The following is a 14,323-nucleotide window of genomic DNA, read 5'->3' on the forward strand; positions in this document are numbered from 1 at the left end:
CTATGACAACTGGTTCGATATAATCACCCCTGGAAAAAAATCCATATTTTTGCTGATAGAAGCTTAACATTTCCACGGTAGGGTTCCCTGATAGGCTGATTCGGATGGGTGTAATTTTGGTTTTATTACTTTTATCGGGTGTTTCCCTCTATTTTCTAAAATAAGGCAATTTTTCTTAGACTCGTAATTTTAGATAGGTATCTCATATATTTAAAGTCAGCATTAAAATGCGATTTTGTTCATGTAGCTATTGGTATCAGAAATCTGTTTTTTAGAGTTTTGGTTACTATTGAGCCGGGTCGCTCTTTAGTACAGTTCGTTACCACGGACTTTTTGATAAAATGAAATAAATTTGTCACTTCGCTGCGAGCAATTATTTAAATTATATTTTTCTAAATAGGTCTGCATGAAGTAAAAACCCGAAAATATGTACTTTTTATTTGTAATTTCCACAATTTTATACCGCGTCTCCTGGCAAATAATGATGACCAGACCACAGCACACACGCTGGCGAGGGATTCACCCACCTTAAATTTGTATAATGCTTAATTTTGTCAGCGAAATGTTTAATTTTCCTGTGTTTTCCTGGTATTTCTTTCGTAAGAGCTGACCCCTCCCCCTCCTCCAAAAATAAATCTCGAATAATAATTTCTCTAATTTTCTCCTCGAATAATAGTTCTTTTCCAAATAAATATTCCTATTTACTTGTCGAATTACGAAGAATGAATATACATTAGTCGTAATTTTCAGTGAGAAACCCCTTGAGTTTAATGACGGCAGTGAAATCTGATAACCTTGATTATTTGTGTGATATGCCGCGATTGAAAAAGAACTAACAGGCAGTATAATATTTGGAGGAGCGTCCGGCCTTAAACCTTGGTCCCTATAAATCAAAGAAATATTTTCAAACAAAATAAAATGAGTTGGATAATTATAAATATGTTCTGATAGAGCCGCCGTGAAATCTTCAGGTTTGGAATTTTGCTTTAAGGACGATGAAATAGATTATGATGTTGTAGTAATCTCATCTTTGAATTCATGTTAGTAAACACAAGAGCTTCCACAAGTACATTGGATTTTATAAACCCCAGTTTGTTGCTCTACGGAAGTTCGAAACTTTCCAGAATTTAAAAAACTAGCCAAAGTATTACTACCTCTTAGAGCTAGCTTTAAACCATTATTTTGAATTTTTTTTTAGTTTTTCACTCAGTCCTGGAACACATGGTAAAGAACAAAAAACATCTTTCTTTTGTGTTGTTTCCAGAACATCGTTAGAAAAGGAAAGGCAGTATGGTCTTAGAAGTTGTCTACGTGGATGATTTTACGATAAATTTCTTACGTTTATGCTTATAATTTGTTCTTTAAAAAATGAAATCTAACAGAAATGTACTCGGATTCAGAGATGGATCACCCTCCTCCCCCCCGTCAACTATTTTATTTTGAAAAGTGATTGCTTTAACTCTTCGTTATTTTCAATTCTTTATAATTGACGTATATCTCCAGCCATTCAAAATAAGTATTTTGAACAGTTTTACAGAATAAATAATTCAAAAATAATAAGAAAAATATAGGATCCTTAAAAGGTGACAGGTTGGTAAATAATGTTGAGGATGAAAGGTCGATTAAAGTCATGACTAATAGAATTTAGATGTGCTAAAGTCGCTTCGTGAGGATTTTATGGTCTTGGTTCCATTGTGTATATTAAGGAATGTATAGGAGGCATATTTACTGAAATATAAATTAATTTTTTATACAATTATGCCCAGTTATTTCCAAAATATGTGTATCAGCTCCTAGACTGAACTGACTCCCTTAATCTAACTAAAACCAGCCTTGAGAAGTGAAAGTTGACCATTTGTGTTTGAGTAGCTCAATGTAAATGATAAAAAAATTACTATACAAAAAATTACTGTACAAAAAAAAATATAGTACGGATTAAACAAATTGACGTAAACATCGTAATCCCCTTAGATAGAAAAGGGCTAATACCAAACAAAAACTAAAAATAAATATTTATGAATGAAAAAAATAAAAAAAAATAAATAAATAAAAAAATAAATATAGTACGGATAATACAAAATGACGTAAACATCGTAATCCCCTCACATGGAAAAGGGCTAATACCAAACAAGCACTAATCAGAACTAGAAAAACTCTTACGTAGTATATTTCTGAGCTGGCCAATTGAGTTTTACTTACCTAGTTAGTGAAAGAAAATTGTATCAATTCAGTTGCTGACTTAGTATTGCGCGAATAGTGATGATGCTTCTAATCATAGATTTTTGGTAAGAGGCTCGATTTTGGTCTTATTATTTTTGGACTTTCAGTTTTTCAATTTTTAGTTCATATATTTTCTTTTATCTGTTTGCTGTTTTCGATGATTCTCCGCCTTGTTTTGAATTCTAAATTCAATTTCCGTTTTGTTTGTTTTTCATCACTCCGTTTTGTTCAGACAATGCAAATGAGTTTCCTTTTAACGCTTCTGGCGCTGAAGTAGAAAGGTTCATTAATTAAAATTTGATGCTGGTTTTTTCCGATGTTTTATTTAATTTTACCCTTTTTCTCTGTTTCAAATTCTGTCCTCTTCGAACCTAAGGCTGTCATACATACCTATTTTATTTAACATTCAAAATAGGAATTTACATTCTTTTGAAATATCCGAATTTTTTTTATCTATTATTTTTGTTGGCCTTATAAACCGTATCCTCATTTTTTGTTTTTCATTTTTTTTTTAGTCTTGTAATAATGGAGAGGGGATGAAACAAAATGTAATCCTCCCTAGGCGCTTGTTTTGTCCTCATATCCAAACTTAATACGAATAGCAATGATATTATTTCTTAGTGCAAATAATATAGCCAAAAAACAGCAGCTTAAATACATAGCGACCATGAAATATTGCCAAAATAGTGGCATATAACCAGGGTTGTCACGACGACAGTTGTGAATCTACAGTTAATAATAATTTAATAAAATACAATAATAAAAGGAACAAAGAAAACTTTTACTCGCCTTTTCCTCTTCGAAAATAACTTCTTAGACCACACTGCTTTTTAAATATAGAATCTAAGAGAAAGAAATACGATTATAATTTAAATAAAACAGTTGAAAAAACTTTAATTAATAAAAATTCGAATATTTTGACTGTAAATCCAAGAGCCCCTATCAATGGGAAAATTGAAATTAAATTGAATTAAACGCAAAATATAAGAAATAAATAAATAAAACTCACTTTTTAGTGGCCTCCAAAATACTTTGAAGTTAATTTAACTTTATTTTTTGTGTGTTGATAAAGACTTCCGGACGTGAGTCGAAATATTAAAATTATTATTGATTAAAATTGGATGCTGTTTTTTCCGATGTTTTAATCAATTTTACCCTTTTTCTCTGTTTCAAATTCTTTCCTCTTCAAACCTAAGGCTATCATATATACCTATTTTATTTAACATTCAAAATAGGAATTTACATTTATTATAATTAGTTTAAAATTAAGATACATATATGGTCTACAACACCATCTACAAGCTGTTTTCATTAGGCTACACAGGAACCAAAAATTAATTTATTGGCAAATAGACAAAAACAAACAAATTATAATAATGTGAATTATACCAAAAGTACAATGTTTTGACTCAAGTTAGTAGTTCAGTTTTCATTACCGGGCTTTAAGTCTTGATTTATTTTTGTCTGTGTCTAATGTCTATGTCTGTGTGTTAGTAAATATACGTAATCAAACATTTCGTGGTAACGAACTGTAGTAAGCAGCGACCCGGCTCAATAGTAAAGGAAACTCTAAAAAAAGGAATTTTAATGCTAAAATATACATCAAAAGAATCACATTTTCATGCTGATTTTAAATATATTAAATAAAAAAAAAACAAGTTTTTTTAACTGAAAGTAAGGAGCGACATTAAAACTTAAAACGAACAGAAATTACTTCGTATATGAAAGAGGCTGCTTCCTCATCAACGCCCCGCTCTTTACGCTAAAGTTTGACTCTGTCTCTCATTTCTTCTTTTTAAAACAGTAAAAAACTTAAGCGTAAAGAGCGGGGTGTTGATGAGGAAGCAGCCTCTTTCATATACGAAGTAATTTCTGTTCGTTTTAAGTTTTAATATCGATCCTTACTTTCAGTTAAAAAAACTTGTTTTTTTATTTAATTTCTGAACGTTTTTGAATCAATGCATGTTTTAATTTTGGCTCTCCGCAGAGGAATAATTAAAACGAAATTTGTATTTTTTTTTTATTTTTTTTTTGGCTAAATGGCTTTCTCATAATTTTGACCGAATGATTTTGAGAAAAAAAGAGCGGGGGAGGAAGCCTAGTTGCCCTCCGATTTTTTGGTCAATTAAAAAGGCAACTAGAACTTTTAATTTTTTACGAATATTTTTATTAGTAAAAGATTTACGTAACTTATAAATTAACTTACGTAAAGAACTTTTGTATTCTCATATTTTTATTACATATATGAGGGGTTTCGCCCCCTTGTCAGATCCTCGCTCTTTACACTAAAGCTTAAATTTTGTCCCAATTCATTAAGAATGACCCCAGAATCACAAAAGCCGTAGAATAAATAGTTGAAATTACTAAAAATACTTTAACGTAAAGAGCGAGGTATTAGGAGGAGGTGAGCCCCTCAAATGGGTAATAATTTCTGTTTGTTTTAAGTTTTAATGCTGTTCCTTACTTCCAGCTGAAAGAACTTTTTCATGTTTATTTTTTCATTGTGTTTTTAAATAATGCTAGTAAATCCTGCGCTCCCTTCATGGAGATTTTCTTCCCCCATGACAAATTATCGATGTAAAATTCCCCCAGCATATCCCCCTCTTCTCAACCCCTCCCCCAACCAAAAAAACACTCCTGAAAACGCCTGTACACTTCCCAATAACCATTACTATATGTAAGCATTGGTCAAAGTTTGTAACTTGTTGCCCCTCTCATGGGGACTGTGGGGAAGTAAGTCGTCCCCAAAGACATATTTATAAGGTTTTTCGACTACGCTGAATAAAATGGCTATCTCAGAATTTTGATCCGTTGACTTTGGTAAAATAATTAGCGTGGGAGGGGGCCTAGGTGCCCTCCAATTTTTTGGTCACTTAAAAAGGGCACTAGAACTTTTAATTTACGTTAAAATGAGCCCTCTCGTGACATTCTAGGACCAAAGGGTCGATACGATCACCCTTGGGGAAAAACAACAAAACAAACAAATAAACGTGCATCTGTAATCTGTCTTCTGGCAAAAAATTCAAAATTACACATTTTTGTAGATAGGAGCTTGAAACTTCTACAATAGGGTTCTCTGATACGCTCAATCTGATGGCGTGATTTTTGTTAAGATTCTATGACTTCTAGGGGGCGTTTCCCCCTATTTTCTAAAATAACGCAAGTTTTCTATGGCTCGTAACTTTTGATGGGTAAGACTAAACTTTATGAAACTTATATATTTAAAATCAGCACTAAAATGCGATTCTTTTGATGTAGGTATTGGTATCAAAATTCCATTTTTTAGAGTTTTGGTTACTATTGAACCGGGTCGCTCCTTACTACAGTTCGTTACCACGAACTGTTTGATTATCATTGTCACGTTTCTTCATTCTAACGGAATTCTAACGGAAACGGACGCTCATTCTAACGGAAATGAAAAGTTCTAGTGCCCTCTTAAAGTGACCGAAAAATTGGAGGGCACCTACGCCCCCTCCCGCGCTCATTTTTTCTCCAAAGTCAACAGATCAAAATTTAGAGATAGCCATTTTGTTCTGCATAGCCAAAAACCCTAATAACTATGTCTTTGACAATGACTTACTCCCCACAGTCCCCGGGGGAGGGGCTGCAAGTTACAAACTTCGACCAGTGTTTACATATAATAATGGTTATTGGCAAGTGTACAGTCGTTTTCAGGGGATTTTTTTGGGTTTTGGGGATGGGGTTGAGGGGAGGGGGCTATGTGGGAGGATCTTTCCTTGGAGAAATATTTCATGAGGGAACAGAAATTCAATGAAAAGGGCGCAGAATTTTCTAAAATTACTATAAAAAAACAATGAAAAAATTACCATGGAAAAGTTTTTTCAATTGAAACTAAAGAGTAGCATTGAAACTTAAAACGAACAGAGATTATTACGCATATGATGGGTTCTAAAAATATTTTAGCATAAAGAGTGAGGTATTTAGGAGGAGATAAATACCTTGCTCTTTATGCTATATTATTTTTAGTAATTTCAACTATTTATTCTACGGCCTTTCTGATTCAGGGGTCATTCTTAAAGATTTGGGACAAAACTTACGATTTACTGTAAATAACGAGGTATTAACGAGGGTACAAACCCCCTCATATACATATTAAAAATTAAAGAACATAAAAGTTTGTTACGTAAGTTAATTCTTAAGTTACGTATATTTTTTACTAATAAAAAAATTCGTTAAAAATTAAAATTTATAGTTGCCTTTTTATGTAACCGAAAAAAATTGCATGGCAACTAGGCCTCCTTCCCCATCCCTTATTTCTCAAAATCGTCTGATCAAAACTAAGAGAAAGCCATTTAGCCAAAAAAAAAATTAATATGCAAATTTCATTTTAATAAATTATGTGTAGAGAAAAAATCATACATGCATTAATTCAAAAACGTTCAGAAATTACATAAAAAAACTATTTTTTTAACTGGAAGTAAGGAGCAACATTAAGGCTTAAAACGAACAGAAATTACTCCGTATATGAAATGGGTTGTCCCCTCCGCAATCCCTCGCTCTTTACGCTAAAGTTTGACTCTTTGCCACAATTCTACTTTTTAAAACAGTTAAAAGATTTAGCGTAAAGAACGAGGGATTGCGGAGGGGAAAACCCATTTCATATACGGAGTAATTTCTGTTCGTTTTAAGTTTTAATGTCGCTCCTTACTTTCAGTTAAAAAAAACTAGTTTTTTTTATGTAATAAGTAATTACAGACCAACGAATACAGACTTACGAATAGATATAGATTTACGAAATGAAAACCACCTCTTGAAAGAAGTGTAGCTTTTATTTATTAGCTACGTAAACAATTGCTTCTTATGAACATGCTAACGTGAATCACCGACTTAAAGTTTTGATTTTCCTTAGCCTGCGTCTAATGTCTGTGTGCTAATGTTAATATGCCTAGTAAATAATTATAGACCCACGAATAGATATAGACTTACGATATGAAAAACGCCTCTTAAAAGCAGAACAACTCGTATTTATTCGCTAGGTAGGTAATTGCTACATATGAAGTTAACATACTAGCGTGAATCAACCCAGTAGATATAGACCTAATTCTAATAGACTGTCCAGTTGAGCCACTTTTACCATAGCCAAATATATATATATATATATATATATATATATATATATATATATATATATATATATATATATATATATATATATATATATATATATATATATATATATATATGAACCACTATATATATATATATATGTATATATATATACCTATTGGCTATTATAGATATACCATAGTTGAAATAGACCTAACTGTAAGAGACTGCCCGGTTGAGCCACTCTAACCATAACCTATATTTCGTTATTGAGATTTTGAAATCTTCATTGTTTTCAAAAGGACCACTTTTGTCTACTGTGTTTAAACGAGTAATAATTGTTTATTTTTATACTTATTTTTATCTACTCTCTAATTATTTTTATTTAGTAACTTTTGTCCATTCTCTGTAATTGACCAATAGCTGTTTATTGTTTATATTTATTTGTTCTAAATGCAATCTGAAAAAGAAGACCTGCATCATACCCAAGGTTACTAAAAAGAACAGATGAATGTGGATTGATTGTTTAAAATTAGTATTAGTTTCTGGATGCTGTGTAATAATTATAGGTTTGTTATATATATGAAGTTTATTAGAAAATGTTTAAAATTCATTTTGTTTTCAGTAAAGCTTTGTTTTCAGTTATTTTTTCTAAATTTATTTTAAAAGATATTTTCGGTTAGAAGAGAAGCAACAGTGAGAACTACAACTAATTCATGAAGAAAACAAACCCTATATAGTGGACGTTTATTTGATGCAATAACCGGAAGCAAGAATTGAATTCACGCCAGACTTTTTAATAATTTTTTAGAATTATATACCTTGTTAGTACTTACCTTCCCTGGGGGGTTGCATCAAGCCTAACCGCAGGCGAGGACATCAAGAAAAAGTTAACAGTATCTGCAGTTTGAAGTCTAGCAACAACGAATATCAATATATACATGTGGTTATATCGAAGCTATGGTGACGCCATTACATCAAGGTAAAGTTCACATTATCTGCAGTTAGATGACAAGTGACAACGAAAATGAATATACGCATGTGTCCTAAAGTGGTCCATTGGACACTTCGGACTGTGAATGTTCAAAATCGGATAATTTCGACATTCACCGGTGAATGTCCGAAAGTCTTTTTTTTCTGCTAGGATTTATAGAGCTTTTTCAGATTTATGCAAGGATTGCTGTTAAAAGCGTAGGTTAGGTTACATTATCAGGTCTCTGGCCCAGTAATGAGAAATACAACCCAACCTAACTTTAACTGTCAAACCATACATACGACTGATAAAGCTGACTGGCAAACCTGATTGAATCTAAGCAGAGAAAAAGGAATTTTTGACATTCACCGATGAATGTCAATACTAAACCAGATTTCGACGATTCACAATAAAAATTTATTCAAGCCTGCCACCTAGGCCCCTGGTGCTACACATTATATAAATTTGTATCTTTTCAGGTTTTATATTTGAATTTCATGCCTACGATGTATTATGAAAAGTTCTCTTTTCAGTTAAACTTGGTAGAACTTACTGAATTTGGGGATATTTCAAACTATCAGCCAAATGGAGAGTTTGACCTGCTCACTTTTGAATCTGTGCGCCATGAACAATATTACTCTTGCTGTCCTGAGCCTTACCCAGATATAACTTACACACTAAAGCTGCGAAGGAGACCTCTTTTTTACGTTTTCAACTTAATATTGCCTTGCATTCTTATAAACAGTATTGGTGAGTAATAGCTCCTTTTTTGTGTTTCCTCTTCAGGACCCTTGAATATTATTTAAAAATGGATTTAAAAGTAGAACAAAGACAGAGCAAATACACAACAAAATCAAAAATTTTTCAATTTAATAAGCTTTAAATTTTTTGAAATAAAACAGTGAGGATGAAAGCTGATTGTCTTAATTGGCTAAATGAAAACTTATACCACCATATAGTTCTTTTAAAATTATGAAAGAACTGGGAATCAAACTACTATTTCAGTAGTCTCTGCCTCTTTTTTTATGTTGTTGTTATCCATTTTTTTCGTTTTTTTTTCTATCTCTTTTGCTCCGTCTTGTTCAAAACTTTGTATTTTTGTATATCTGTGTAATGACCTTATATCGTGCAGTAGTTTTTAATTTTTTTTTTTTACTAATTTATGGTTTGTTTTCGCGCTTATAATTCCTGTTTGCTGACGTTGAGCCAATCCTGGTGATCGTTATTCACCCAGTAGTTAAGATGTTTTTGCTATTGTTTTTTTAAGTGTTTTTCTTCGCGCTCAGTGTGTATTTCTCCTCTTTTTTTTTTCTTTCGTTTATTGCTCCGTCTTTTGCTTTTTTGTATGATGGATTTCTCAATAAATAATAATAATAATAATAATAATAATAATAATAATAATAATAATAATAATAATAATAATAATAATATAATAATAATAATAATAATAATAATAATAATAATAATAATAATAATAATAATAATAATAATAATAAGAATAATAATAATAATAATAATTTTAAGTTAAAGAGACCCACCTATGGATTTATGCAGTTTTTGGTATAAGTGGATGTCAATTTAAAAAAAATAAATATGAATAAAAATAAATAAAATATATTCTAAAAATTTTGCATGAACCAGCATAAGTAGGTAAAGCTTTCCTTTGAAACCTTTGCTTCTTTGGTAATAAACAAATTTTGAAGCTGAAATTTTTATAGACAAAAAGCATTGTCAAATTTAGCCAAATATTTTCGCTTATTCGTTTTAATGGTTCAATGCGGCAGCACTGATAAAAACATGAATCTGCCTTGTAAGCTCATAATTTTGAAAAACCAAAAGACAAATATTATAAAACTGCAATTTTCAAGAATAAATGGGCGTAAGATGGGTCTCTGGGGTTAACAATACTTTATATTAATGTCGTTGGTACTTTAAAATATATTCAGTAGGTAAATGAAGTTTTTGGAGTCTCAGCTTATTTATATACTTATTAAATCAATTCTAAAGTTTAGTGTTTGTAAATTTTGGTGCAAATTTGTTTAGATTCGTAAAATATAATTTTCACTGGGTCAGTACTTAATTTTTACATAGAGACATAATTATCTTACGCCACATATTTTTCTTGACTGGTCTTCTTTCTTTAATCTGGATTGTTTTGATTCAGTCTTTTCTCTTCTCGCGAACTGTACTTTAAAAGGTCAGATTTAGTTTCCGTTTTTTATTTACTTTGGCACAAGACGACTTGGCACAGGTCCTTGCCGAAAAATCTGCTTATTTTCGTTTCATGTTTTTCGCATGGCTGACACTATTCTCCTTTTTCCCTCCTGTTTGATTTATTTTCCATGTTATTATTTCTTTTCTTCTTTGCTTCATATGTCTTCTTTCTTATACTGCAGATTCCATTTTTACAGCTTTATTAGTTTTCTACGTTCCTTCTGAATCAGGGGAAAAGGTAACACTTGGAATCAGCGCACTTCTTTCAATGACTGTCTTCCTAATGACAATTCGTGAGAGCCTACCACCAACTGAAAAGACACCGTTAATTAGTAAGTAAAATTAACTTGTTCCTAATTGAAGCTAGTTGCCCCATTTGTATGTGCTGTCGTTTGATTTATCAAAGGCAATTTCGTTGAATAGAAGTCTTGAATTAAGGCCAATACTTTCCATATTTTCTTCTTCTAGCGATATAAAACAGTTCGTGAAAACGAACTTTAAGTAAGAAGCGACTCGGCCCATTAGTGACAGAAACTCTACTATAGATACAGCAAAGAATTGGTTTTTCATACCAATGCCAGATTTATTAGGTTTAATGTTAACCATCAAAAGCTATTAGCCTGAGAAAACTTGTTCGATTTTTGAAAAAAGAAAGGAAACACCACCTCAAGGTCTAGCAAATCAGAGAACCCTACTGTACAGATGTCGGTAGGGTGAAAATTTCACAAAAGAAAAGTGTGAAATTTTGGATTTTTGCCAGAAGAAAAATCACGGATACAGATTATTATATCTTTAGTCTTTTTCTTTTCATCCAGTGGGGATTTTTTCGAACCAGTAGCTCTAGAAGGTGTGAAGAGGGCTTACTCAAACGGAAACTAAATGTTCTGATGCCTTTTTAAGTGACAAAAAAGATTAGAGGGCCACTAGCCCCCTCCCCTCTCCCACGTCCTTTTTTCTCAAAAGACATCTGATAACAACTTTAAGATAACAATTTTGTTTGAAATAGTTAGAAGTTCTAATAATTTTTGGGGGGGATTTAAAGGGGGTATTTATCAAAGGAAGAATTTTTCATTGAGAGGGTAATTTCTGGGAGTGAACCTTCTTGGAAAAGTTTAACACAGGCTTAAATTGCCGTAATTTCATGACAATATTATTTTTGATAATCTTACTTTCTCTTTGGCAACTCAGTTTTACACATAGAGATGTTCCGGGGAATTGCCCGAGAGAAAATTTCAGTGGGACTGGGATCTTCTGGGGAATTATTCCATTTGGGAAGATTTTCCATGGGAAAAATTCTATATTGGAGAATTTTTTCTGTGTCTCTATAAGGAGAAACTCTCCATGGGTGGGGGGAATTTCCAGGAAGTTCTTTTCTGAGAAGGAGGATTTCAAGCATGATTTGAAAAAATGAACAGAAACTAAATATAAAGCAAGCCTTTTTCAAACTAAGTAGGCTAAGATAAATTTTCCAGGTCTAATACTCTGCAGAAAATTTTCAAAGCGGAGTTTTCTCACGAAGTTTATTAAAAAAGCATGGAAAAGCATGGAAAAACATCTATGTCATTTCAAATTTGTGTTATGGGAATTTAAGCCTAAAAAATCTTAAGATACTATACCATTATCCATCTCGATGAGGCAATTCATAAAACGCAGTCATATTCGTTGGAAACGTTAGACCCACGTCCCATTTTCTCAAACTGAGCAAGTTCTATCGTTGATGAAATCTTGTTCTCTTAACTTATCTGGCTCCAAGACATTTGAAGATTTCTTAAAAATCTTCAAATCTTAACAAATCTTCAAATTGATGAAAAATTATCAAATTTTTTATATGATTTGTTTTTTCTTGTTTTACTCACATAAATAGTTGAAAATTAAAATTTTGGATATCAGCATACTTTTGCCTGATCTTAGGTTCATAATTTGGGATATTAAAAAAATTTAAATTATTCTTTTAAAAAATTTTCTGTCAATAGTATGTGAAAGAAAATAACACTATAGATGAATTAAATGTAACATTGTGATGGATCGGAAAATGATATTTAGAAATACATTTTATTCCCTCCAACTCCTTAGAAAATGTAGGTAATCTTATCAAAATGTATTAATTGCCTAAACTGAAAAAATTAGCCCAATGAAATGAGGTACAGAATTGATCCTATAAAGCTCCTAATTCTGTATTCTTTAATCATGCAAGGCATTTTATTTGAAACAGAAACTTTTAACATTGCATTAAGATAGAATAGAACTTTTACAACCCAGTAGATTGAGCTTTTTTTATTGCCTATGTCCAAGAGGAGAACAATTGACAATGATTCCTCGCTTTCAGCTCTACGACCCCACAGCCTCAGCTACAATAGCTTCAACTACAATTGCAACAGCTTCAACTGAAACTGCTACAACTTCAGCTGCAAAAACCAATTTTTGATTGAATGAAGAGCTTCCAAACCCGAGACAGCAAATTTTCAATTTTGGCGAACCTAATATTCGACCCTGCCCTAACAAGATACGATAATATCCATTCATCGGTAGGCGCATTGGATAGACGTTTCAGAAGACCTCGCTTTGAAATAATTTTGTGATACATTTGAAGAGGTTTAGGGTTGGAGTGGACCAAAAAATCCCCCCCCCCCATTTAGGATATAAAACGAGAGAGTGAATTGTATTTTGGTTAGATCTTTAGAACAGACAATTGTGAACAACCTTCCAGAGTGGGTCTTAACGCCAATATTTGCAAATGCGTTCATAAGCTGGAGTGTTCAACTGGGCTTCAATCCCTTTTAGAATGATCTTTGTATCCATATTTCAAGGATTGGGAGGTATGTCTCCTCCACCCTACATTTTAGGATATTGAAACTAGAGGACAAGATCTATAATGACGGATGGAAAATAATCTTATGAGTCATGATTCTTCCCAAATAGCAAATAGAATCCCCTGAATTTTTGTACGTCCGTTTAAGCTTTCTTTACTAATAATATTACCAAGGAAAGTGAAGCTGTCCTCTTAATCCATCTTTTCGTTACACCACTTATCCACGTTTACTTATCCAGGTTTACTTATCCACGTTTACTTAATCATAGTCTTAAAGAATTAGATTTCTTAACATTAATTTTCAAACCTATTCTAGAAAAAAGTCAAATAGGTTAATGCATTTTGTGCACTAAGAATCTTCACAATAATTTTGTGCAGTTTCATCTAATATGCTTATATGCTTGATTATACTTAAATCAGCAGCATGATCTAAGCCCAGGGAGTTTTTAGATTTTCGTGTTTTTCCCATTGCCTTTCCTGTGCTCCTTAATACAAATTCCATCAAAATATCTATACAAATGGTGATAAAAACACAACCCTGCTAAACTGCTGATTTAATGTAAAACCAGCTACCAACCTCATTTCCTACCTTAACCGCTGCATTGTTGTTCTCGTAGATAGTCACTTTAATATATTTGCCTGGTATTCAACGCAAGGATAAGACCTTTGCTAAAGACCTTCTATTAGCTGAATCAATCACTTGCTCATAATCTATAAAACTGAGGACTTAAGATGTTTGACAGCTCAGACATTTCTCAATGTGAAATTTTAGTCGACGCATCCCCTGCCTATCCTAATACACAATTTTTCTTCTCTTCAAAATTTATCTACAACATCTACAAGTCTAAAGAGTGTCATGAGACTAAGTAGTTTGCTACCTAAAGAAACCAGACTAGAGTCTCTATATTTACAATACTCAGTTCTTCCCTGAAATTCCTAGATATTTCCCCTTTATGAAAAATCATATTCATAGTCTTCATTTAACTTACTTCTGATCTCAAAGACACCAAATTTAGGAAGCTTATTTACCACACTATCAG

At 32.2% G+C, this 14,323-nt stretch overlaps 1 protein-coding gene across 1 annotated transcript in view; it reads left to right on the plus strand.

Moving 5' to 3' along the window:
• Positions 1 to 14,323, plus strand: part of LOC136040830 (neuronal acetylcholine receptor subunit alpha-10-like) — a 197,004-nt gene that overhangs the window by 132,185 nt on the left and 50,496 nt on the right. The window contains exons 5-6 of the mRNA XM_065725166.1: positions 8,794 to 9,010; positions 10,672 to 10,806. Coding sequence (XP_065581238.1) covers positions 8,794 to 9,010; positions 10,672 to 10,806 — 352 coding nt within the window. The remainder of the gene's footprint in view (positions 1 to 8,793; positions 9,011 to 10,671; positions 10,807 to 14,323) is intronic.

This window comes from Artemia franciscana, chromosome 21, assembly GCF_032884065.1.
Source record: "Artemia franciscana chromosome 21, ASM3288406v1, whole genome shotgun sequence".
Lineage (NCBI taxonomy): Eukaryota > Metazoa > Arthropoda > Branchiopoda > Anostraca > Artemiidae > Artemia > Artemia franciscana.